This window comes from Cheilinus undulatus, linkage group 10 (genome assembly GCF_018320785.1).
Source record: "Cheilinus undulatus linkage group 10, ASM1832078v1, whole genome shotgun sequence".
Classification (NCBI taxonomy): domain Eukaryota; kingdom Metazoa; phylum Chordata; class Actinopteri; order Labriformes; family Labridae; genus Cheilinus; species Cheilinus undulatus.
In genome coordinates, this window is record NC_054874.1 from 30,520,271 (window position 1) to 30,547,508 (window position 27,238).

The following is a 27,238-nucleotide window of genomic DNA, read 5'->3' on the forward strand; positions in this document are numbered from 1 at the left end:
TCACATAAATTACACCTTTAATACAGGATGCCATGGTTTCTCTCTTGGCTGTTATTTTTCGTGCAAATCTTTACCTTGATAGAGAGAAGAGTATTATTTTAATCATTTAATTTATAACCTGTTTTCATGAAGGAATTTACATCAACATTAGGTGTTTGTTTATCAGACTGCTTGCCTCCATTGAAAAAAGGAAGTCATGTGCATTTACATTGAAAATGGAGGATGCATTGGATGAATTGTGATTAGGGGTGTAAAGGTATGCAAATTCCTACTGTTTCAATTCAGCACGAGCCTCTTAGTTTGGTACAGTCATGAAACGTACATGTGGACAAGGCTCATACATGAAAACGGGAGCACAAAGAACACAGTCCTGGCAGCCACACAATCACAGTAAACAATAGCAACAGCCACAATATTCCCATCTAAGGGTGTACTCACACTAGGCCATCCGCACCGTGCCGTATTCTGACCATGCTGAAGCCCATTTGACCCCCTCCCCTGTCCCTCCTTTGGCCCACACTCACACTGCTCAACGCATCCAGGCCTGGGAACAGATATGTCACGCGCCGACGTCATTACACAAAGCATCCACCGCTGATGACTCAGTATGCATAAGTGTTGTTTTTTAGGCTATAAAACAGTTACGGATTTATACAATATCTGATCTGACACCAGAATAATTTCCCCTGACCTGAAATTTAGCTACATTAACTAAACAGAGCCCAGTGAAGAGAGAGAGAGAAAGCGGTTAATAGCGGAGAGTTTACCTTTATGTGCCATGAACTGTGCCTTTTTTTTAGCGTGATCCTGGATGCCTGATGCACCAAACAAGCTGTCATGTGCCTAGAGCAGGATTCAATGTTCAGTTAAAAGTTTTTTTTTTTACCATTACGAGAGCAACTTTAACCATCTAATAAGAGCTGGAGGTGAAAATGCCTCAGGATTATTAAACGATACTCCGTTCAAACGTCAGCGATCAAGATCCCGCTTTCACTTCTTGGTGACATAAAACAGAATTAGAGGCAAGTTATTTCAGTGGATGTTAGTTTGGCATTATGTTTTTAATAAAAGAGGTTAAATCAGCTGTGTGATTAACCCCAGCACACACTTGTCCGCGTATTTGGCACTCTCCTTTATGTACGGAGGATGAAAGGTGTTTGTTATCTGCTAACTTGACACGCCAGACAGATGTGTTTCACACATCCATCTGGGAAAGCTTCGATAGGAAACATTTGAGAAAAGGCAGAGGCTTTGAAAAATCCTCGGGGTATGATTGGGTGAACGTTCTGTCACATCTCTATGGGCCAATCAGAGCAACAAAGCACGTGACGTAGCGGCTACCAAGCTGCGTGTGCGCAGCTACTGAGGAATAACGCAAAACATGGCGAATATAGAAGTGTAAGTACTTGACTTTTGTCGTTTTTGAAAAGAAAACAACTCACTGCTGTTCTTTGTTCTTTTAACGGAGAAATGTTGTCAAGTTCTGATAAAACTGGTGCTTTAGCAGCATCCACGCTAATCTCTTCCTTCCTAACTGCACCAGCTCTTGCTGCTGATTGTTTATGCCACGACTCTGCTGCTCCTGAAAGTACTGCCCCTTGTCGCTGATTGGTCCTGTCACTTTCTAACCGGGCCCAAATGGTTCAGATGGGAGGTTTGCAAGATGGATTCGCCAGTGAGAAACATGGAAATGGGCGTATCCATCTGCTTTGCAAGGTTAGTGAGCTGCTGTTTTTGACTAAAACAAGGGAAGAAGTTTTATTTTACGAACTAAAAATCCTCTCACAGTCGTTAAAGCCTGACTTTGACAGAAACTAGTCAGAAATGTAGACTGGACTGGGATCCTGCTGTCTCTAGCATGCAGCTGCTGCCTGGTGGGCTCTCTGAGGCGGGTCCTCTTGTTGTTACTTCATGCTACGTCACATTCCTGCACTTGTGCTCCTTTATTTGCATCCGTGCTGTGCCAAGGCACACCTCGTCCATCTGTGCCGGGGCCGCGAAGCGTGCTGCGCCGAAGCACGGAACGATTGCACTCACACTGGCCAAACGTACCAGACTTTAGGCTGAAACGGGCCCAGTGTGAGTGCGCCCGAAGTCTTATGTTTGGGAACACTTTGTTTCCCAGTGAAATACAACAGTGGACAAAGATAAGGCCGAGACAAAAGAAGCACGGACATTATTCAGCTGGTGCGTCGCTGACAGCACATCCATCAGACTCCATCATGTCTGCAGCTGTGTCATAGCACTGGTAACAGTTATCCTCAGATTCCAGACAGACTCCATCCTCCTCACCTGCTTAGATGGGCTGTGAAAAGAGCTCCCAAATATAGTAGTAGGTCCCCTCAGTTAAAAAAGTAATCCAATGCTAAAGTCTGTGTTGAAGTCAGCTGGTATTCAATTAGAGCACTTAACAAGCTAACTAACAGTGCTATTATGATGTGTTCAAGGTTGGTTGGGACATTTGAAGATTAGAGGGTAGGGTAGAAATATGCCATTATATTAATAAAAATAAATAACCCATTATTTGCAAAATCAATTTCTGTTTTTAGATTTTTAAGGGTCCTTTTAGAAGGAGGTTGCAATTTAATTTATTTAGCTTGTCTATTTTATATATTTAATTTTTTTAATGTAAAAAAAAAAAAAAAAAAACTAAAAATCTAAGCAGGCCTGCGAGCCTGAACTGTTGATGCAGTTTAGACAATGTGCACAACGGAAGTTTCCACGTTCCCAATTTGGAAAAAGAAATTCTTTGTCATGTTTGCTTTAACTACCATACCAAAGGCAGACTGAACCAACTTCAAAACTGTGGTACGTACTGAACTGAAAGTTTTCTGTACCTTTACACCCCTAATTGTGATGCATCTTGAGACAGAATTGAATTTAATTGAGTAGAATTGAATGAAATTGTTGGCCTTAATATTTTTTCTGTTTTAAAGAGGAATTTTTGGGCATTCTGCCTTTATTTGATAGGACAGCTGAAGAGAGACTGAAAACGTGGGGGAGAGAGAGTGGGGGGAAGATATGCCCCAAACATGCATCAAGTCTTGGAATGGATCCTACTACCAGTGCGTTAAGGACTAGAGTCAGTGCTTATGGGCACCTGCTGTACCTTAGCTACACCGATGCCATCAATTAACTTCTTAAACTACTATCTGCTGGTGCCAACATCATGTTGTTGATGTTGTGCATTCCTGAAACGAAGCTGGATGTTGCCCTCTCCATGAGTTGTAAAGTCTGTACAGATTGTCCTAATGTAATCATAAAAGTTTTTGCTTTTACAGATCATTAGCTGCGGTTGCATGAGTACTTTTTTCACAGTCCAATTGAATTTATTCTGATAAGAGATTTAAACTTATCTTTTTACATGGACACTAAAAGATGTGATCTGATTCAGATGTGTGTTCTCATGCATCATACATCTAATAATCTACAGTCTAACTGCTCTGACATGCGCAGCATCGTCCCGCTGGTCAAATCCACTGAAAATATGCTGTAGAAGAACTTCTTATTTGTCTTTGTTGTAAATAAATCACCGGCACTTACTCGTTTTTTCAACTTCTACTCGCACGAAATATTGGATTGTTTGACTATTTCTTGTCTGTACCTTATATCATCTGTTCAACAATTTAGTGTTTTTTTTTATTTTTTAAGTTTGGAGTAGAAAAGCTGTCTCGGCAACAGACCAGTTTCATTTTCCTCCTGCCATGTTTCTGTCTGTTTCGCCCATGGGGCAGAATGAAATTTCTCTCCAGATGAGCTAAATCAGAGGATTTTATTCTGAATGAAGTGTTTATATGAAGCATTTTTATTCAGATCAGACGTTTATTCTGATTACAAGTGGTCCATGTAAACATAGCTTATGATTGTTTTGATCCCCCAAGAAACTGCTCAGATATGGTAGTAAAGACTGATTTAAGAAAGACAAAATATTCCAGGATCCTCTGTAATGTGAAAGCTTCCTGCTCAGAATCCACCAGAAGTACAGAAGTACCGTCTCCATTGATCCATTCAGCCACTTTCCTTTTACTTAACCTTGTCTGGGGGTCAGAAGCCCAGCATCCTGTCTTTGACAATTACCTTCCTCTTGATGGATCCTTGAATTTTTTCAGTGTGGAAAATAAAACTCCTTACAGCATTTCTCTAGTTTGATTCAGCATAAATCATTCAGTTTTGCTGGTATATCTCCAGAAGGAGGATGTTGTCCGGCTCCTTTGTTTCCATCTTGAGTGGCTCCTGTCAGTATGACAGAAGCTTTAAGTGTCGTCCTGTCTCAGCTGGGCTTTAAGATCATCTTCATCTGTCTGCTTCTTTGATCTAATGTTTCCATTATCTCACTGCTTTCCCACCACTCAGAGCCGAGGTGTTTTGTGAGAGTAGGGCAGAGGATTAGCTGGATAATTTATGACAAGTCACTACCTTTGGGCGATACACATCTTCACTGAAAGGTCACAGAGCTGCTTTCTGTTGTCCTTGGTTCCTCGACGTAGAATAATCAACATTATTAGTAACACCTAGCCTTCCTTGACCTAGAATAACTATCATTAGTAACATGTAACCCTTTTCTTTGACAAGTGTGCAGCTTTTTCAGGAGAACAATTTTTCAAATGACCAGATCAGATTTGTGTGTCCAGACAACATCAACCTTTCTGCTGGGGTTGCTGTAGTAACCATGTAAGTGTCAGTAACTAAGTGCAATGGTGACGCAGCTCTCCAATTGTTAAAGTATGCACCTTCTCCTCCAAATTACCATCAAATTGTGCTTCAAAACTCCTCTATTGTACTTGACAACCCAGTGACGGAGGAAGATCTTCTGCTGCTGCATCTCTGATTTACTTCAAGTCTGAAATCTGATTTTAACTTTGTTGGAGTCCATGCATGGAAATTTTAATATCACATTTTTAATGACCTTCAACTGGCCAAAGTGGCTGGTTGAAGGTCATTAAGCATTGTTGGTTAATGGTTATTTTTGGCTGTTGTAGCAGTCTTTAGTCGGAATATAAACAGTCGTGGATAGACAGCATTGATAGCATCTCATAGCAACAGCACAGCATTGATCTTAAAAAAGGTGATACAGTTGTACCCAGACTGTCAGATTTTACTCACATACAATAGAGGCAATGGGTTACTGCATTCAGTCAAGGAATATGGATATTAACATACTAACACCTGGTGGTGTTAGCACTGCTAATGTTAGCTATACTCTGCAAACCCCATTCACATCATAAACCTGCTGATACTGTAATCTCATGTTAAGTAAAATGTGGTCTTCGATGGTTTCTGACTGTTTATTTTAAGCTTGCTGATTATGTGCTTGGAATTTATCTGTTTAACCAGATTTTCACCAATAGAAACTGCACAGAGCAGAAGATAAATATCTGTTTCCAGATGGTCAAAAAGATTTTCTAGTTGCTTTGGTGCTGATGAGGCCTTTAGTAAGACTGTTTCATAATGAATTCACATTTAAAATAGTTTGGGGAAAAAAAAACAAGTGTTGGTGCTGTAACACCTGGTTGTATTAGAGCACAGTCCATGTAAACACCACTAATCTTCAATTGGAAAGACTTCAGTCAGAATGAAAATAAAGTGTGCATGTAACCACGGCTAATGCTGCTGGCATGAAAGATCAACAGGCCTCCTTCAGCTTCACTGCAACAGAGATAAGGCGGCATTTTCACTGATTACCAAATAAACAGCAGCTGAGTCTGCAGGGCTTTAAACACCAACACAACCTCCCACTTCCCACAGTCAAAACTCCAAAACACTGTCTAGAAGACCAGATGCTTTTACATTTTGACTTCCTGCTGCTGTAGGCATGTTTATAAATGTGACGGTGTAAAGTTACTTTTTTAAACAAATGGTTTTATCTGGACATTTATGCAAATTCACACTGTTTATCTATCATATAAATGATCAGAGGTAATTGGAGTCATCTCTCTTATCATGCTCTGTTCTTATCTGCAGGGTTACCTGTGCATAAAAACACAAAATGTCCTTTAACATCTTGTAGTTGCAGTTGCAGCGTACATTCCAGCAATGAAAGTGTTTCAGAATGAAGCTTTTATCAGCGTGTACTGAAATGCAATAATTACTGGCTTGTATGCTGCAGCTCTAACCTTGCATAGCAGATGGATACACCTGTTTCCGTGTTTCTCACTGGTGAATCCATCTTGCAAAGCTCCCATCTGAACCGTTTGGGCCCAGTTAGAAAGTGACAGGACCAATCAGCGTCGAGGGGCAGTACTTTCAGATTAAAGTAAACTTACACTGTGGTGTATTACAGCGCAGCCATGTTAAACAGTTTTCCTTTAAAGAAGATCGTACTGCGGTGCCTTGCAGTGCTTGTGCCAGGCTGTGGTGCACAAGTTTCTATGCGCCAGTATGTATGCGCGCATTTGTCATTTTGCAAATTGGCTTGACATCATTTGCAGAAGTTCTTTCGTCACCTTTAAAGCACCTTCACACACACACAGTGGTGCTACTGGTGGGAATGGACACAGAATCTCAAGGCATTTTTTAGAAATGTGCCCGTTTTATGCAGTACTGTCTTCATGACTGTAATTAACACTAGAACTGCCAGTGGGTCAAATTTACCTGAGGCTGTTCTTTAATTGTATCTTACTTGATGTGCTTACAATTTTAAAGACTGTCAGTCTTTGACTTTTCCTGAAAGTTTGTTTTATAGCACCTGGTGTTCTGAAAAAATCTTTGCCTGAACCCAAATTTTGTTAATGGACTTTAATATCTAGAACCACCATGCAGGTCAAATTTACCCCATAAGAAAGCCTTAATTTTCCCACTGTTTTATTTCACACCAGCAATAAATAGATGGTGCAATTAAATACCTTCTCTCTATTGCAGCAATGCCTGTTCAGAAGTTGATAGATCAACCTTCAACATGGATACAACAGGGGAAAAGACACTGACCATTGATAAATGTCTAAAGGTAATCTCAGTGCTTTTAATGAAGAAGAATACGGTGATGAGGAAGTTTCAGGATTAGCAATCAGTCCAAAGAAGATTTTCTATGTGACAGATCATCTTCCAACAGTGATCTAGTTTGCTATCTGTAGTTAAAAAGCTGTTCAGTGTCAGTGGTTAACTTAGTCCTTGATCAGTGCTACTTATGAAAATCAAGGCACTTTAATGACAGGTAAATTTGACCTGTTGGCTGTTTTAGGTATACAGAGATCCTAGTGTTAAAGCAATACTGTCAAAATTTGTTGTGGAATCCCAATAACTTTTTTTTTCATTAACAAACCAGAGAAAGGGGGAAAACAAGATCAGCTCAAGATAGGTTAAAGGTCTTTGAGTTTATTCATGAAATAGACATCATTATATCCACTCACTCTGTACCTGACCATCTTTTTTGTTTTCATTCTTGAATTGATATACAGCTCAGTGAAATACTCCATTTAATATGTTAGTGGGTGCGAATGCTAATTAAGTCACCAAATAAATCTTTCTCAACAACACATTACGGTTGTGAGCCTGAGGAATAAAACTGGCTGTGGAGACTGTGATAATTGAAGACTTCTAAAAGTTGTGACTTGGGAAAGTTCAGTTCTGCCATCTCAGCAAGTGAGAGTTATGTGCTGCCATTGCTCTTCATAGTTTTTCTCCAAAGCGTACAAACCCAAGCAAACATTTAAAAAGTTATCCTTCCTCCATATTAAGTCTACATGACTTGAAGAAAGACCTGTAACTGTAAGATGCTTCGGTAGTGCTCCATGTAACACACTTAACCTTCTAATGAGCACCTAGAGCTAACATAACTCTTGTGTAAAGGTAAAAGGTCAATACGAGTCATGTGAGGTTGAGGACACTTAGCCAAAGCATGTTGGAACAAACTATAAAAATAAAATATATAATGTGTCTTTCTTTTATTTGTAACATTTTGGGGGTTCTGAAATTATCTTGTTGACTGAGAACAGAAATTGTATTGGTTACATGTTTGGAGATTACATATGTTCTATAAAGAATCACTGGAACCTTGTATTAGGTAAAGCAATTTGGTATGATTTCCTTTGTTTTTCATTGGATCAGGTATCCTGCATCATAAATGTGTCTGACATCTGTGACAAGACAAACAACTTTAAAATAGGTACATATTTCAGTGAGTTGTGAGCTTTAATTGTTTAAGAAGTTTTAATTGTCGATAGACCTGTATCTGTCAGTGACCTACTTTCGTTAGCCTTATTGCCTATGGCGCCCGCATGCCGCATCTGAGAAGCCGGAATGCAGCATCTACGTATTTATATCCATACACAGAATTGAGAAACAGCAACTCAGGAAGCAAGCTGACTGAAGGAGGAAGCACAACAAACACAGCAATGGAAACAATACATGCATACAGTTGGATGGACGTCAGAAATGGAGGATCAACTTGATGATTAGTGACAACAAAACAAGTGCTTATGCAATGGGTCTTATAAAATGTACAACAATCCAGCTGAAAATGAGAGAAGCTGGACTGAAATTACTGCTTAGATTGATGTAGCCGGTAGCTAACAGCTAGCCACATTTAGCTTGTTCACTTTAAAGCAGTGGTAGTCAACCTTATTTTACCAAAGAGCCACATTGTCTAAAAAATACTTAGTGAGAGCCACAATACAAACCGGGAATGTAAGGTAGATAATAGATCAGATAATCCATAGTCGAAATAAAATAAAACTGTAAATTGGTGGATAATTATGAGGTTAATGGGACACAGATGTCTGTATAATGTCAGATGAAACAATATGTCACTGATTTTTATTTTATTTTTTAATTTTATTTATCACTGACATCAGGCTAAAACCTCTCAATTTTTCATGATTTTAATTTGTTTTTATAAATCAGTGCTGTTGGTTGCTCTTTACATCTGCCAGTGGTTCTAACTAATTTAAAAGCAATAAAATATGTCAAAAGATACATTTTTTCATTCACTGAGAAGTGGTCATTTTGGAGACACCAATCTTTGGCCCAACACCAGAGTTATGAAAGTTCCACCTGGCCTAAAGATTTTCTAAGATATTAGAATCTGCTGAGTTTGAGCTATGAGATGTTTTTCAAAGAAAATTATGAATTATGGTTAGCTATTTGGGTATTTATATCTCACATTTGGGCATTTACTGGAGTTCTGTGGCTTTATTAACATAACTTCCTAATTTTTTCCTGTTAAATGACTAAAACCAGCCCTGCCTCACACCTACAGCTCTCCAGACACATCGTTTCACCCTGCCTCATTTAGGAGCTTTAGTTTTATATTTCTGCTGTTTTGACAGTATTTATGATCATTAGTGCATTAAAGATCAAATAAAACACCCACGTTTGGACAACTTTCAGTAGATATTACATTATCTCCACGTGTGATCCGTGTGTGATGTGCTCGTTGATAACATGCATTGGCATAATTGTCATAAGTTATGGGTGTGAAAGAACATCGGCAGGAAGTGGCTGGAGAAAAAGTTAAAACAAGGGAATGGGAAGCTTCAGTTTGAACACAAGACAGCACACCTTAATGAATGAGCTTACTGAAGACACGCAACACCCGCAGACTTTCTCTGCGCTCTTCTGTTACACAAGCTCAGAGCACATCCAAGGGTGAATTTTCCACATTTGGGCTGCCTGAGTGTCTCAGGTTCACATCACTCATCAAACCAAGGGAAATATTCCCAGATAACCTAAAAACAAAATATTTCTGTGGTTCTTCTTTTATCTCAGTGTATTTAAAAAAAATCATTTAATCAGGATTCACATTGATAACTGGGTAAAGAAATGTGCTATTTTTTTGTAAGAAAGGGAAATATGCTTTCTTTATAAAATATGTAGAAAATATAACCTCAGCACTCCCACATCTTTTCAGATGAAATCATGTAAGCACGAATTTCATGCCTCAGTGAAAACAAATCATATGCTGTTCAGTGTGAGTCAAATCAAAGGGGAATGGGCACACTGCACATAAATATGGACATGTGCACACACTGGCACAAACATAGTAACATGTATGTACAGAGTAAAGGCGAGTCCTTGTACATGAAGACACTGAAGGTTGCAGTGTGCACCATATGCTTAATGGAACAGCCACAGCACACGTAGAAATCACCGTGGAGCCTCTTGTGCGTCATTCAACATGTCACAGTCAGGGCATCAAAAACCCTGGAGAGCCAAGACATGCTATCTAGCTTTTCTCTGCTTGTTCTTGCAGCCACTTTTCTCCTCATATCGCCTTTCTCCCGCTCTCTCTTTGTGCCCCATTTCCATGCACTCACACACCCTGTCAGCAGTGTATTATTGGAGGGTAATTAGTTCCTTCAGTGTCCACCACTCGCTCCCAGGCTCATCCTGTTAAGCACATGCCTGATCAAAGAGCTTCCCACAGGCCACGGCTCTATCTGTAGCATTTAGGCTCCTGTTGCTACAGGAGACAGAGACAGACTCAGTGTTTGGTTTGCTAATTCTGAATCAATGTGGCTGTTAAGGGGTAAAATGCATGACTGCTTGACTTGGCTTCTTCTGCGTCAGAACAAAGCCTCATCTCTTTGTTACAGCATTAGAAAGACAGAGAAAGGAAAGGCACACGTTGTTTTCATTATCCCAGACAGTTCGGAACTAACCTTCAAAGAGGAAGTGAAGTAAAACAGTAAAATTGTTTTGTTTAGTACTACTTGAGGAGCAATTTAGACAATCCTAATGGTTAACTTTGAATAGCAATGTTTGCTGTTGTGAGATTGATAGCTACTCGATAAATGAACAACAGTTCATGGTCCCCAGATGATATATCAAATGATTTCATTGATTGCTGGACTTACTTATTACTCCACAATAAGAGGTTGTGGTTCTGAATGAGGTTTTTAAAACTAAGAGGTTACCAGAGGTTTTGTGTTGATGTGTCCTTTTTCTGGTAAATTGCAATCTCAGAACAAATTGATTTTCACATGACTACAGTGTAAGTCTACAAGGCTGACAGACAAGACAATACTCAAAGCCAAGGAAGTAGGGGTGTAAAGGTGTGTGTATTAGTATCATATCCATTCGGCACAGGCCTCAAGGTATGGTGCAGACATGTACTGAACAGCTACATGTTAAACGAAGCTCATACACAGATGGAAAACCAGAGCGCAACTCACTGTCACACTGTCCTGGCAACCACACAACCACAGCAAATGACAGCAACAGCCTGAAAATTCCCAAATAAAAGTGTCCTGTTTAGGAACACTTTGTTTCCCAGTAAAATACAACAGTGGACAAAGACAACAACAGTAGTGCTGACATTATTCAGCAGCTGTGTCGCTGACAGCACTTAAAACGTGATAAAGCGGATAAAAGTGTTTGAAAAGGTATGGGCTGAGATTTGTGCCACTAGAAACTGAATTTGAGTAATGATATTGAATTTGAAAAGCGTGATTTGAATTTGAATTTAATGTTTTGAAACTGAACTTAATGTTTTGAAACTGAATTTATGTGCTTTGAAATGGAATTAATTTGCTTTGAAATTGAATTTTTTTGCTTTGAAACTGAATTTATGTGCTTTGAAATTTAATTTTGTTTGCTTTGAAATTTTATTTTATTCACTTGATTTTATTCACTAAGATGTATGTGAAATATTTTTTGGTCACTATTAATCACTATTAGTGATTTTTGCATGCAAGGAAATGGGACAGACAGGCTGTTTGACTGCCGCAGTGCACCTGTTACTGAACAGGTAAGCATGAACAGGGGCAATGGCTGTCTGACAGCACAGGGTTTCACATCAGTGACTGATTATACCTGAGAGGGATTTTTGCTGACCATCTGACAACTTTACTTAATTTCATAAAAGTTTTCTCTCCGTGATCATTAAACGACTGAACAGTCTCCTCTGGCGGGGCACTCCTCTCTCTTTGGCTCCGTTATTATTTAAAAGCCTCATTCATACACAGAGCACAGAATAGCAAAATAATAGATTGCATTTTTTTAATCAGTCACTTTTGCTTTTTTCAAGAGAAGAAGTACAAGAAAAATGAGAAAAGATGTTTGATCCCTTACATTAACTACCTCTGTATTAAAAATTAGTATTAACAGGTTTGCTAAAGAAAATATATTTTACAAAGTGCAATGAAGTTCTGATGACAGTTTACATTTCTTAAAGTTACAGGGAAAGGAAGTTAAATTATGCCATATTTGGGTTTTAGGGATCCTTTACCAGGAATAGTTTGGTGCCAACACTTAATTTCTTTCATTGTAGTTTATTGCTATTCTCCAAGATGTCATTAAAGTAAAAGGAAACTTAATCATTTTAAAATCCTCTATTTTATGCATGAATGTAATATTTCACATTATAGCAAGAATAAAGCTTCATCATTCACACAGTGGTCTGGTGATGTCTGAAAGGTGAACCTTTAGATTACAGGAATATGGTCTATTTTTCAAAAAGGTGTTCACTTTCAATTTTTGCACATTTTTTTGTGAGTTCATCCACCATAAAACAAAAATATGACCTTTTAAGAACACACATTTTAAGGGATAAAGCTGCTTCTATGACCTGTTGAATCCTGACTGTATAATGATGAACTTTAACCTATTTAGTCTCTGTCACTGTCTTTGGCAATAAGATGTTTCTATTTAATTGGTGTCAATTCATTATTGTTATGTCTTATCAAATCATTCGGGATACTAAACATAAAAAAAAAATACGCTGCAATCAACACGTCAGTGCACTGAATTTTAGATAATTTAAAATTCAATGTGCAATGTGCGCATGTGGAAGAGAGAAAGAGAAAGAGTGTGAGGGGGGAAGCCCCAAAACAGGACTTGAATCGTGAAGCCTGACGGTGTTCTGTAAAACTGTCGGGTCAATCAGAGAAGTTTATGAAATTCCCTGAAGTATGCAGACACGAAATGAGCACTGCGAGTCATGCAGGCAGCGCGTAAACTCAGAGGTTTGCGTAGGTTTACAGGTGCAGGCGTAGTGCCGTTTCTGCCATTAATCCGGTGGCTGCGTAAACACACAGGATGAGTAGCCTTGAGGCAGATAAATTGCCTCGAGGAATTTTTTTAATCGAATTACCCAAATAGGTCGAGGAATCATTTCAGCCCTAATTTAAAATGGCGTTAAGGTAACTTGGCTGTTTGAGAGGAAAAATTTCCACCACCCTGCCCCAGCCAGCTTCTACTTCAATCTAGCTGGGCATTACATGCACTGGAGGAAAATACTAAAATTAAAATTATTCTATTCAAATTTAATATCATTATTCAAATTTAGTTTCTAGTGGCACAAATCTCAGCCCATAAAAAGGCACCACTCAAACAAGAATGTCAATGTAACAAGGAGGAACAATAAAAAGTCCCACCAGCCGGTTAAGAATTTCCTTAACCTGGCACGCCATCTGGAAAACTTTCAATAGATGTGTCTGGGAAAGGGCAGAGCAACATGAACATTCTGTCTGTCACATCTATACAGGCCAATCAGAGCAACAAAACACATGACGTTGTAGCCCTAAACTGAGGTGCGCCGCTAACAACGAATAAACTCCATAGATAGCAGTATAACATGAACCATGGCGACTGTAGACCTGTCAGTACAGGTCTACAGTCTACAGACTTATGTCGCTTTCGAAAAGAAAACATCTTCTTTTAATGAAGAAATGTCATCAAGTTCTGATAAAACTTATGCTTTAGCAGCATCCACGCTAATGTAATCCTCCATACTTGCACTGGCCTCATCTCGGTGCTTGCATACTTCACGACTCTGTCACGCCTGAAAGCACTGCCCTTCAACACTGATTGGTCCTGTCACTTGCTAACCGGGCCCAAACGGTTTAGATGGAAGCTTTGCAAGATGTATTTGCCAGTAAGAAACATGGAAATGGGTGAATCCATTTGCTTTGCAAGGATAGAATTTCCCCTGATTTAAGATCTTTTTATTATAACAATGTTGCTCTGGTTTTGTGTATCAAATTAATTCTAAACGCGTACCTTCAACAGTCAGCCTCAGAGGAGGAGAGGGGACTCAATCATGTCTGCAGCTGCATCATAGGTAAAGTCCAGTATATGTGTGTGAGAGAAGAACACGTGTGTGAAAGAAGAATGCATGTGCAAGAAGCAAATATGTATGTGACAGAAGAATGTATGTATGTGAAAGGAGAATATATGTATGTGTGAGAAGAATATATGTATGTGTGAGAAGAATATATGTATGTGTGTGAAAAATATATGTATGTGTGTGAAAAATATATGTATGTGTGTGAACAAAGACTAGATGTGTGAGAGAATAATATATGTATGTGAAAGAAGACTGTGTGTATGAGAGAAGAATAAATGTATGTTAAGGGGAATGTATGTGTATATGAGAAGAATATGTGTATGCGAAAGAAGAACATATGTGTATTAGAGAAGAATTTATGTATGTGAAAGAAGAATATATGTATGAGAGAAGAATATATGTATGTGAAAAAAATTTTGTGTACAAGAGAAGAATATATGTATGTGAAAGAAGAATATTTATGTATGAAAGAAAAGTATATGTATGTGAAAGAAGAATATATATGTATGAGAGACGAATATATGTATGTGAAAGAGGAATATATGTACAGTGCTTAACAAATTTTTTAGACCACAACCCAAGTAAGGTTTATGCCACAGATGCCCTAAATTAACAGCGTTGGTAATTACCAAAATCATGTTTTATGTTTCTGCAATGGTTAATACACCAATATGTATATTATATTTTTAATGCTAAAATATAATTATCATTGTTATCCATGTATTTTAAAATTTCAAAAAATAGTAAAGCATATTATTATTTCTTGATTAATATGCCAAATTATAGTTATTTACTTGCATTTCTGAACAGAAAAATGAGTTTTAGTGGTTGAATGTTATGCTTGATTCATTTCTGACTTCTCAGAAAAGTCCAGTGAGCCGTCTCAAATTTGGGTATAAAAAGGTGAATTCAGTTTGAAATTCCTCATTCCTGTTCAAAATGGTAAAACGTGGAGAGCTCACTGAAAATGAAAGAGTCCGCATTAAAGCACTTCATGATGCTGGATGGTCTTTGAGACAAATATGACAGGTGGCCTAATAAATTTGTTAAACACTGTATGTGAAAGAAGAATATATATGTATGAGAAAAGAATATATGTATGTGAAAGAAGAATATATGTATGTGAAAGATGAATATATGTGTATGAGAGAAGAATGTTTAAATGTGAAAGAAGAATATATGTATGTGAAAGAAGAATATATGTGTATGAGGGAAGAATGTTTATATGTGAAAGAAGAATATATGTATGTGAAAGAAGAATATATGTGTATGAGAGAAGAATGTTTAAATGTGAAAGAAGAATATATGTGTATGAGGGAAGAATGTATGTGAAGGGTCCAGAATGAATTGATATTCCACGGCCCTTCATATTTGTTGTTTACTTCTTTTCAAAGCACAAGACCACCAGCATCACCCATAGCACCTTTACTGTGGCTATGATTGACACTCCCTGACAACCTATGGAATTGTGCACACTGCACAGTCATGCAGACAGCAGATAATGTCTGGCAATCGACTTGTGCACATCCCTAGATTTGATATTGACCTTGTTTCTATAAGAGGGACTGTACATGTGTATAATTAAATTAATTTTTACATATCATCCTTAAACTGAAAAAGTTCTGTTTCTTGTTGTTGCTGCTCTCCAGTGTTCTTTATGCTTCAAAGTGAAGCATAGTACACAGTAAAAGTGGCATGCAGAATCCACTGAGGTTAAAGGTCTAAGGTTATAATTAACTGCTGTCAAATTAAGACTTCTTAAATCTTTAGTGACTGCGCCAAGAGAGAGCAAAAAATATTGGCTTCATTTTTTTAAGTCACAGTGAACAAAAGGTCCAATTAATTGACTGATTATAATTGCCCCGGTTTCTCCTCGGCCAATTAGAGGCTTACACAAGGTTCTGTGAGTGCAGCGAATCAGGGAGCGGCGGGCAGTTTTCAAGTCAGGTACCAAGAGCTGGAATTACCAAAGTGTCTCAGGAGGGAGGCCCTTTCATTAAGCTTTAAAACTCAACTCGTCTCATGCGGTGACCTCAGAAAACTTCTGGAGAGCTCTGAAGCCACTATAGTATTATGCAATTTCTTACCCATTGTGTATTGGAACTGGATCAGACAGGTTTTAATACACGTTGAGTTAAGTTAGAAAAGATAATTCTGCCTTTAAAAATGAGACTACAAACTTCATTAAGTGAAATTAAAGCAGCGGAAAATATTTGGGGGAATAAACATGAGTGCGGAAAGGCGGTGTGACCTGATTTTTATTCACATCAGTGGACTTAGGTTGCTTCTGCCTCCATGATCTAAATTCAGCTGTGTGAATTTCAATCTAGTGAGTCTCACACCATGAAGTTTGGACTGACAAGGTTTTTAATGTACGTGAGACGTGGAAATACACTTGAACGTGGCACGCCTTCCTTTTTTGTCCTTTGGTTCATGAAGCAATGCTGACCTTCATGCAGGGCTGAATTTTGTCTTGAGTTCTAGCGTGTTTGTGTTTGGTCATTGTTTTATGTGCACCAGATGTTGTGATTATGTAAGTGTTGTAAATGCTTTTTGAACTTTTGGTTTGGTAAGCATGTTCTACCTCTGAGCTGTGTCAGCCCTCTCTCACATGGTGGTAAAATATTTTGTTTAAACCAGTTAAATGTGTGAGGCTCAATACTATAATCACTATGTGTGTGTATCATATCTGCTGATATTCTCTGAAATGCTTCAGACACACACAACCCATCATATGACCTGACAAGGGATAAACTTGCATTATTATATCACCGATCCTGGCAAGTCTAATTTTGTGAAAGCAGACAGACTGTAATCTGAGATGTCTGCGAGATATTTATCTGTACTCCCCAAGGAAATAAAAGGACAAACTGAGTTTACTGTACTGACAGTGAATATGAAATATTTGTTTCAGGACATACTGTAGGTCCCCTCTAAAGAAAAAAGATACTTTAATAAAGTACAAGCCTTTCTCAAAGTCCATTTTTACCCAGCATACATGAATATGCTGACAAAAGTGTATAATGGTAACAGGACTATTACTACGAGTGAAGTAGTATATAAAGTAAAGTTTGCCATTTGTAATGGCTCCTCATGAGAATGTTGAAAATCAGTGTATATGAGACACATTTTTATTTGGTGAAACAAACAAAATTTCATACTTAAGCATAATTTTAAACTTAAAGTGCTCTGCTTTGATGTTTTTAAGTTCCTCCTGTCCCGTTTATCTGTGGAAGAACAGAGGCAATAGAAGCACAATGGCCACAGATAAAGGTTTTCCAGTGGGTGGCCTACTGTAGCATTTTCAGACCATAGAGGGATTTTTCTTTGTTATTCATATCAGATTGCCATCTGTTATCGATAAACTAGATGAAGGTCTCTCTCTTTCTGTTGCGCTTGTGTCTCTACACCTGCTTTGCATGTAAAAGAGCGAGAAAGATGTGATAGACACGTAGGAGCGTATGCCTCTTCAGAGGGTGTTAATACATCTGCCCTTTATTCCATTTGTTGCTGTGGATCATTCTTTTGGCTGTCATAATTCTGTCTTGTAATTTTACGATACAAAATGCAGTTTCTAAATGATGATTTTATTTATTAAGAGTTAAAAATAAATCCAAACCTATCTGGCCCTATGTGAAAAAGTAATTGCCCCCTCCTTGTTAAATCATGAGTTAACTGTGATTAACCACAGTTCTTGGAAAGCTGAGAATTTCACACCCAGGCCTGATTACCGCCAGATTTTGAATCCAGAGATCATTTAAATAGAAGCTGTCAGACAAAGTGAAGTAGGCTACAAGATCTCAAAAAGAAATGCATCATGCCATGATCCAAAGAAATTCAAGAACAAATGAGAAACAAAGTGATGAAATCGATCAGTCTGGAAAAGGTTACAAAGCCATTTCCAAGGCTTTGGGACTCCAGCAAACCATGGTCAGAGCCATTATCCACAAATGGAGAAAACTGGGAACAGTGGTGAACCCTCTTAGGAGTGGTCGTCCAATGAAAATTACTCCAGGAGTGCAACAAGGACTCACCCAGGAGGTCACAAAAGAACCTAGAACAACATCCAAAGACCTGCAGGCCTCACTGGCCTCAGCTAAGGTCAGTGTTCATGACTCAACCATAAGAAAGACACTGGGCAAAAATGGCATCCATGGGAGAGTTCCACAGCCAAAACCACTGCTGACAAAATAGATCACAAAGGCTCGTCTCACATTTGCCAAGAAACATCTTGATGGCCCCAAGACTTTTGGAAAAATATTCTGTGGACTGACGAGACAAAAGTTGAACTTTTTGGAAGGTGTGTGGCCCGTTACATCTGGCATAAAAATAACACAGCATTTGATAAGAAGAACATCATGCCAACAGTCAAACATAGTGGTGGCAGTGTGATGGTCTGGGTCTGCTTTGCTGTTTCAGGACCTGAACCACTTGCTATAATTGATGGAACAATGAATTCTGCTGCCTACCAGAAAATCCTGAAGGCCAACGTTGGTCCATCAGTTTGTGCCCTCAAGCTCAAGCGCTCTTGGATTACGCAGCAATCCAATTAAAAAAAAATAAAGATTTTGGAGTGGCCAAGTCAAAGTCTGGACTTAGATCCAACTAAGATGCTGTGGTGTGACCTCTAACAGCCAGTTCATGCTGGAAAACCTTTCAATATGGCTGAGTTAAAAACAATTCTGCGAAGAAGAGTGGACCAAAATTCCTTCACAGTGATGTGAAAGACTCATCACCAGTTATCACAAACGCTTGATTTCAGTTATTGCTGCCAAGGGTGGCACAACCAGTTATTAGGTTCAGGGTGCAATTACTTTTCCACAGATAGGTATGGATTTTTTCCCCCCTTAATAAATTCATCATTTAGAAACTACATTTTGTATTTACTTAGGTTGTTTTTGTAAAATATAAAAATTGGTTTAATGATCCAAAACATTTAAGTGAGATAAATATGCAAAAAATCAGGAATCAGAAAGGGGCAAATACATTTTCATGGCACTGTATGTGAGTATGTGTGTATATATACATCCTTAACATCATTATTTGTGTGACCTGTCAATTGCGTTGGATTATGTTTGTAAAAAGGTCCAATATTAAATGGAGGAGGCAAATCACCGCCTAATATAGCAGAGTTTAAAATCAATAAATCGATTCCCTGTTGTACTTGCATACCAGGACAAATCCAGCATCCAATCAAATCTCCTACTCGAGCTTTAACTATAGCTTGATGCAACAGTGCATGTGCCTTTTACCGCTTTAAAAATGAAAATAACATACTTCTTACCTGATTTGACTCTTGTTTGAGTAAAACTAAAGGGAACTAGTTCTGCAGGCAGCGACAAATCCTTTAGGTTCATATTTCATATTCATACTTTCATATTTTTGGTTAAAACGTTTTCTCTAGTTGGCTGTTTTCTCTCAAATCTTTGTAAATGTAGGTAGTATTACATCTCAGTATTAAGAGTTAACCTGAAAGATGATGTGGAAATGTTGAGGGTATAATATTTCTGTAGATGAAAGAGAACATATGAACAACTCTAAAGTGAACCCATTCTCCATTGCTCCTTTGTTGGTTTGCATGCAGCAAACTGAAAGTAAAAGAAAGTGTCCCATTAAAGAACCATGTTTTATTTAGTTGTTGTCAAGGAAACAACCATTTTCAATGCATGTGGTTATGTGTGCATATATGGGTGGTTCTCCTTTTGCCCTCTTTTTGAAGCTTATTTTTGCAGGTTTCTAAAACTGTTCTTTCAGCTTTGTAAGTGCAATTTTGATGTTCGGGCGTGTGTTGAATAACGGGTGAATCACTACATGGATTGGAAGCTGTGGTGGGAGACACTGACTCCTCCTTTACAAGGAAAAGAATCTTCATTTTGATATTTTACAGAAAAAAATAATCAGTTTAAAGAGCTGAGAATATAGTCTGACTCATTTGCAATGGTTTCTTTTGATTAGTTACCCTGACAAAAATGTCAAAACAGAAATGAGGCTGTTTTTGTTGATGAGGTTGTGAAAAAGAATGAGATGAAGCAGAGGATGTGAAAAGAAGAGCGATTGCGTGCTTCTCTGTGTAATTTTGTGCTAATGTATTGAGGATTTGAAGCCTTTGAAGCCACTGGCACAGTGTTTCTGAGGTTCTGCTGGTGGAGTGAGTGTGTGCTGTCCCAAGTGAGGCCACATTTTCTGCTTGGACAGGCGTGGATCTATGTGCCATCCAAGGCACCAGTGTTACTACTGGCAGTTTTCCACAGTATGACCTTCAGTCCAGCCTCCCAAAGTCTGTGCACACACACAAAAGCACAAACACTCTTCCACACTCTTGACACACTCTCACTAATAGCAGACTATTTTTTGGCCCGCAGCAAATTTTAAAAGCTTGAGGGCTTTTTATTTCTTAAGACTAGCAATCAAATTGTCTCCCTCTCTCACTCTGTCTCTCTCACACTTCTGTCTCTCACAGGCTTCACTCCATTGAGAGCAAAACACACTTAATAAACTGTTAAATGACCTTTTTATTCCAATTTAGACTAGAAGAATATTGTCATTTCCTTTGTTAAATATAGAGTTATGTCTTAGTCATTCTTTATTTGCAAAAAATCAAAGGCTGTAACAGTAAAATGAAGTCTGAAAATGTTCACACCGTTCTGTAAACGTGGTGAATTTTGTATTAATTTGTCATACTTTGCTGTTTTCCTGCATAACTGTTCTTTTCCTGTTTATATTCACCTTGGTGAATCTTTTTGAAGAAGTGCAACATTCTTAAAGAACGGTGGGATACTCAGTGTGGTCATAGTAGATGTCAAACAGTTATTGGTTGCTTTTGGAAAACGTTATGCATGCTAAAGGGAAGAGACCAGGCAATTCAAGCATGAAAAAAGTGTAAATTAGGAAGGAAACGCTTGAGTGGTCTCTATTTTTTATTATAAAGGATGAAATATTTTAAAAGCCAACATGTTTTGACTGTTAAGGTCTTCATCAGTGTTAGAAGACTGATGAAGCCCTTAATGGTTGAACTACGTTGGATTTTTGAATGATAAAACATCATAAGAAAGGTCTTTAAAGTATTTACTCCTCAGTTTTTGTATTTTTCAGACTTTAATTGATCCGTTTGACCCCTTTTAATGAACATTTTACAGAAGTGTTGAGAATTCACCCCTTAATCATGAGATAATGGAATTCTTCTAATAAGCTGTATGACAGTCTTGTGCATAAGTTGATTTATGGTGGCTGATGAGTCAGTAGTGTTGCCTGCAATTATTGTCTTAAAAGGCTCTATGCCGATGTTAATGGAATAGCATGTGGTTTGGGCTGCCAAATTTTATGGCAAAAATTTTTTTGATCACGATGCATCTCAAAATCACCTTTATTCTCCCTTTTTTGTTATGTTTTGGAATTCCCTTATTTTGCCTTTAAAAAGGCTTTTGTTTTATTTTGGATTTTTGTACTAAATCAAACTGAGGGTAGCTGACTTCCTGTTTGGAAACAGGCCTGCCTTTATTTTGACAGAAAATAAGGAAGTTTGGGTAGATCAAAGATAATGATATAAAATTTACCACGGAAAAGGAAGTTGTCATAGATTGAAAAACAAATAAGAGAGCAGTAAAAAGTGAAATGCTTGATAACACAAGGTGCAGATGACTTTTTACTGATTTTACATCACTGCAGCTGCAGGCCTGTTCTAAAGTAGTTTAAAGCGGGCTCAGACTACAGGAATCCAGGCAGATTTTGCCTGACTGCACAGTAGTAGCACTTTGGCAAACATCAAATGGACCCAATAATGAGCAAACACACTTGTCGTCTGACATAATCATCCAAGTGGCTCATCCAAGACACTTCATGACCACAACTAGAAAGATGAGGATGTCAGAATTTTTCTAGCATTGTCGTCTAGTTTGACACCCTGACCAGACATCAATGATGTGTATCCTGATGCCTACCAACAGGAGAGCACTTTCTCTTATCTTTCTGTCATCATTGACCAGAGGGACATTATACAAGCCCCTGCTTTTTCTCCCCCCAGGGATTTATGTCTGCATACAGTGAAGCTGTACGTATGTATGGAGGTTAACTGGGCTAATTGTCTTGGCATGTTATCATTTATATATACGGAAAGAGTTAAAGGTCACATATTTTACCCTTTGAAGACTAGTTTACCTTAGTCTCAGAGGTCCCTAAAACATGCCTGTGAAGTTTGTCGCTGAAAAAACACTCCAGTATTGGATTTTTACATGTCTAAAAACCCCTCTGTTTCAGCCCTTCTCAGAACGAGCTGTTTCTGTGTCTGTGGCTTTAAATGTTAGTGAGCTGTCTGACTCCTCCCCTGAATACACCCCTCTCTGGAAATGGATGTGGCACTCCTGATCCTCAGGATGAGGAGAGGAGGGTGGAACTTTCCTCCAAGCAGGCAGGGCAAACTGAACCTGGGGAGGGTGCTACAGGGGAAAATCTGAGAACGACTTGTTTTAGCACAGATTTTCTGAAAGGCAGAGAAAGAGAAGGGGGGAGGGAATGGATTTTTCTGATTCTTGGACAGGCCAGGGGCACATATTTTTGCTGAAAAAGCCTGAAAAATGTTTTTTGCATAATATGTGACCTTTAAATCACAACTACCAACCTGTGACTGATAGTGACTACCATGAAACAAAGAAAATATGGACAGAGGGTGAAACATTTTGTGTCACAAGAGCATGAAGAGCTAAATCTATTCTACAACTTTTAGTCTAATGACAGGACACCAGAAAGGGTGAGTTAGTTTGTTTACAGTAATGTTTTTCTGTTTCATTAGGATGTTTTACATCTAAGGCAGAGGACAGACTATTTCGGAGGTTGTTCAGGAGGTATAACCAGTTCATCCGACCTGTGGAGAATGTATCTGACCCCGTCACAGTGGAGTTCGAGGTCTCCATATCTCAGTTGGTCAAAGTGGTAAGAGTCAACAACTACTTGTCTCTGAAATGTGCCATAAAAGCTCATCAAAGTATCTAAGTTTGTTTTTCCCCTTTATGTCCTTACAGGATGAGGTCAATCAGATTATGGAAACCAATCTGTGGCTGAGACACGTGAGTTTTAAGTGACAAACTGTGCTTCACTTATCATATAAGAGGGAATTTTGCTATGTTTTGTCTGTTTTTTTCAGGTCTGGAATGACTACAAACTCAAATGGACTCCTGTAGAGTTTGATGGGATTGAATTCATACGAGTTCCTTCAAATAAAATTTGGAGGCCAGATATTGTCTTGTACAACAAGTAAGTTTTGCAGCTAAAAGGTTCTTTTATTCTGAAAGTAATATCAGAGACAAATGTATTTCCAAGCTATGTTTAAAATTGATGTAAAGCACAAGTTGGAATTCCTTTAATTCAGTAATAGGACTGAGTTAGTGAGCTCTCCCTTTTTAAATAGAGACTAAAGCTCCTTTTAAACTGACATCACCAAACATTTACTCATCAGCAGTGTAGAAATGCAAAGTATCCAAACATTATAAAATATAACATTAACATTAAAAAATACAGATGTATTTTGGTAGAGCTGTAGCTAGTCTTGTCAAGTAGTTGCATTTCACATCAGCTGCTGCCATTTTTGTTGTATGTGTAAGAAATGTCTCATCAGCTTAGGACTCATTTATGTATCTTTATATGCTTTAAATAAAATAATAAAATAAAATAATACTTTATTGATCCCCAGAGGGGAAATTCTGGATCTACATGGAGCTGGACGTACAAAAAAAAAGCATCCACTACAGCCTTGGTTCCCAACCTGGGGTCGGGGACCCCCTTAGGGGGTCTGCCTGCCCTGAGGCTGTAAAAAATTTAATTTGCTTATAATAACAGAAATCATGGTGTAACACTTGTAAATACTTCATACAATGATTGTTGAGTAAAATAAATTGTTTTTAGGGCTGCTTTGTTTGAATTTACACATAAAAAAAAGATTCAGATGTTTATTTTGGCCACAAAGTATCACTACTTTTTTGTGTCTGTCCTGGGGGAACTCAAGTTTTCTTAGATACAAGCAGGGGGGGTTAAAAGGAAAACCTGTAACCTGACACAACAGATAGACTATTTCATATATCTGCTGTGTGAATGTATTCCACATTCATCTGGGAAAGTTCCCATATAACACGGTTGGAAAGGGCAGGGCTTTTAAAAATATTCTTGGATGAACGTTCTGTCCGTCACATTCATTACGGGCCAATCAGAGCAACAAGAAAAATATTGCATAGAACACACTACCATGACTCGGTACCAGGTTTAGGCAAGAGAATAAATGCTTGGACTAAAAGTAAAGACTAAAACGTGAGGACTTTTTAAGGACTAAAACTAGACTAAAATGTTTTGGAGTTTTCGTTGACTAAAACAAAACTGAAACATGACCAGGAGGAAGTAGTGGCAAAAACTTAATTTTGTCTCCTGTTGTGCTGTTTATCTATTAACCAGAGGAGGTAGAAGACAAGAACTCACTGTAAAATTGCACAGTGTTAATGTTTATTAGAATATGCATGATTTATTCCGAAAATTACGTTACTCCCAATGTGAATAGGAAGGACCGTCAGATTTTGGCTCTGAATTATTTGCATTTTTGCCATTTATTCATGTCCCCCTTGATGTGTAAAGGCATCAAGACTGCAGAAAACATGTAGAAATACAAATGAAATTAATAAACAGTACTGGCTGAATGCTGTATGAATTCTGTATCCATGCGAGTGTTGGACTTGGAGCATAAATGAGCTTTAGAAGTTTGAACCTAGAACAAGAGCATCTCCAGACCAAGCTTAAAATTAGCTCAAGGTGGGTTCAAGGTAAAGACTGCCTCAAATTGCTATTAGAAAAATCATGTCTTGTATATCATCATCATTTATGTTACAGCCACCAATTAAATGGCTTTATTAAGTCTTCTGTTATTAGTCTAACAATGTGCTCACTGTAAGTCTAAAATGCAGAGCTAGCCCGGAGGCTGCTACAGTACATTCTTACGTTATTTATTTATGCCCTCCATCTTCTGACCTTTTGAGTTAAATGTTGTAACAGCCTTTCAGTGAAATGGCATTTTCATCTCCCTGAAAACTCTCTCACAGTGCTGTCGGTGACTTTCTTGTGGAAGACAAAACCAAGGCTCTGCTGAAGTTCGATGGTACCATCACCTGGGTTCCTCCAGCCATTTTCAAATCCTCCTGCCCCATGGATATCACTTACTTCCCCTTTGACTACCAGAACTGCTCCATGAAGTTTGGCTCCTGGACCTATGACAAGGCTAAGATCGACCTGGTGCTGATTGGCTCAAAGGTCAGAAAGAGTCACTGGGTCACAACGGTAACAGTAGAAATTTAAAGACCTGGAAATTGTAGAAATACTAGCCAGAGGATATCTGTACTGAGCCAAAAAAAACAAACAGTATTTGAGGTCAAATCTTCTCTATAGCAGTGGTTCTCAACTGTTGGATTGGGACTCAAAAATCAGTGGCCTGTGGATGATTTTGAGAGAAAAGTTGGGGAAAGAAGTCTTTGTTGCACAGTTACTCTTAGGAAGTAATAGGGTGTGTGGTACCCTGTGGTACGTCGTGAATGATTGTTGCCATCCTTGACTTTATGCTGGTAGTTTAGCAAAGCATGGCGTAAAAAATGGTGTACTTGAAATATGGATTCTCTTTTGGGACAAATGGGACTAAGGGGAGTTCTGAAGCAGTTGAGATTTATATCAGGTTTTAACTGCATATTTTGTAAGAAATTGGGTTTGTATTTGTTATCATACAGGTAGGATTGGGACCCGTGGCTAGACCAGCTGAGAAACACTGATCTATACCATAGTGAACCAGATCTCTCTGTTTGTGCTTCCAAGTTGTCAAGATTTTCAAATGTAAACTGCAAGTGCATGCACTGATTTTCTTTAAGCTTCGTGGATTTATTTTCATACAGAAAGTATTAATCATATGTCTTTACAGGTGAACCTGAAAGACTTCTGGGAAAGTGGAGAGTGGGAGATCATTGATGCACCAGGATACAAGCACGACATTAAGTACAACTGCTGTGAGGAGATCTACCCAGACATCACCTACTCCTTCTACATACGCCGCCTGCCTCTTTTCTACACCATCAACCTCATCATCCCCTGCCTGCTCATCTCCTTCCTCACCGTTCTAGTCTTCTACCTCCCATCTGACTGTGGCGAGAAGGTCACCCTGTGTATCTCAGTCCTCCTGTCCCTCACTGTGTTCCTGCTGGTCATCACTGAAACCATCCCTTCAACGTCCCTCGTCATCCCTCTGATTGGGGAGTACCTCCTCTTCACCATGATTTTTGTCACGCTCAGCATTGTCATCACTGTGTTTGTGCTGAATGTCCACTATCGCACCCCCATGACTCACACTATGCCAGAGTGGGTGAGGACTGTGTTCCTCGGGGTGCTGCCCAGGGTGATGCTGATGAGGCGGCCTATCGACCAGGGCTGCTCCTCGCCTGCGATTACAGCAGGAGGAGGGGGCATGGGAGGGAACAAGAACAGAAAGAACAGCATAGGGGGAGGAAGTAGCTCCACAAGTGTTAGTGTCGGGGGCATAACTGGTGGGGTACCATGTCCGTCGGTGGACGGTGGTGCAGGAGGGGGGTCTACTTCAGCTGGTGGTCCCATGAACTGTGTGGAGTATGGTGACCTGAACCGGGATAAGAAGCGGGATTTAAACAGAAGGTTTCCCTACAGAGGCAAGGAGGTGCCCACTCCTGTCCCTCCTCCGATGGTACCACCGCCACCTCCACAGGCACCCCAGAGCCAGGGGCCCCAGGATTCAGAGCTGCCCAAGCTGCCGAGGCAACTGAATACACCCTCACCAGTTAACGCTGTTGTTGCCTTCTCTGTGGTTTCACCTGAGATCAAGCAGGCCATCGAGAGTGTGAAGTACATTGCAGAGAACATGAGGACTCGCAACAAAGCCAAAGAGGTACAAAGTTTGTTTCATGTCTGTCCGCATGAGTCTAAAGTATTTTATCATTTATTTATTGGCTGGACAAAAATTAACTATTTGAGTCACTTTTAGTAAAATGTTGATAATTTAGGGTCTTAAATTCATTAAACAAAACAGGCCTGTTTTGATGATCTTAAGTGCACTCAAGCAAATGGTGTGTGATCATTTAGTGCATGTAGAACTACATATTGCTGGTTAAGAGACATACGATCTGGGTTGCTACTTGAGGTGACTTTGTGTGACTCCTGAGCAAATGCCACAAAATCAGAAATTATTAGTCTGTA

General features: G+C 38.9%; 1 protein-coding gene across 1 annotated transcript in view; it reads left to right on the plus strand.

The window, feature by feature from the left end:
* chrna6 (cholinergic receptor, nicotinic, alpha 6) overlaps positions 1 to 27,238 on the plus strand; it is a 46,309-nt gene that overhangs the window by 9,071 nt on the left and 10,000 nt on the right. The window contains exons 2-6 of the mRNA XM_041797541.1: positions 22,788 to 22,927; positions 23,017 to 23,061; positions 23,139 to 23,248; positions 25,075 to 25,282; positions 25,938 to 26,930. Coding sequence (XP_041653475.1) covers positions 23,035 to 23,061; positions 23,139 to 23,248; positions 25,075 to 25,282; positions 25,938 to 26,930 — 1,338 coding nt within the window. The 5' untranslated portion in view covers positions 22,788 to 22,927; positions 23,017 to 23,034. The remainder of the gene's footprint in view (positions 1 to 22,787; positions 22,928 to 23,016; positions 23,062 to 23,138; positions 23,249 to 25,074; positions 25,283 to 25,937; positions 26,931 to 27,238) is intronic.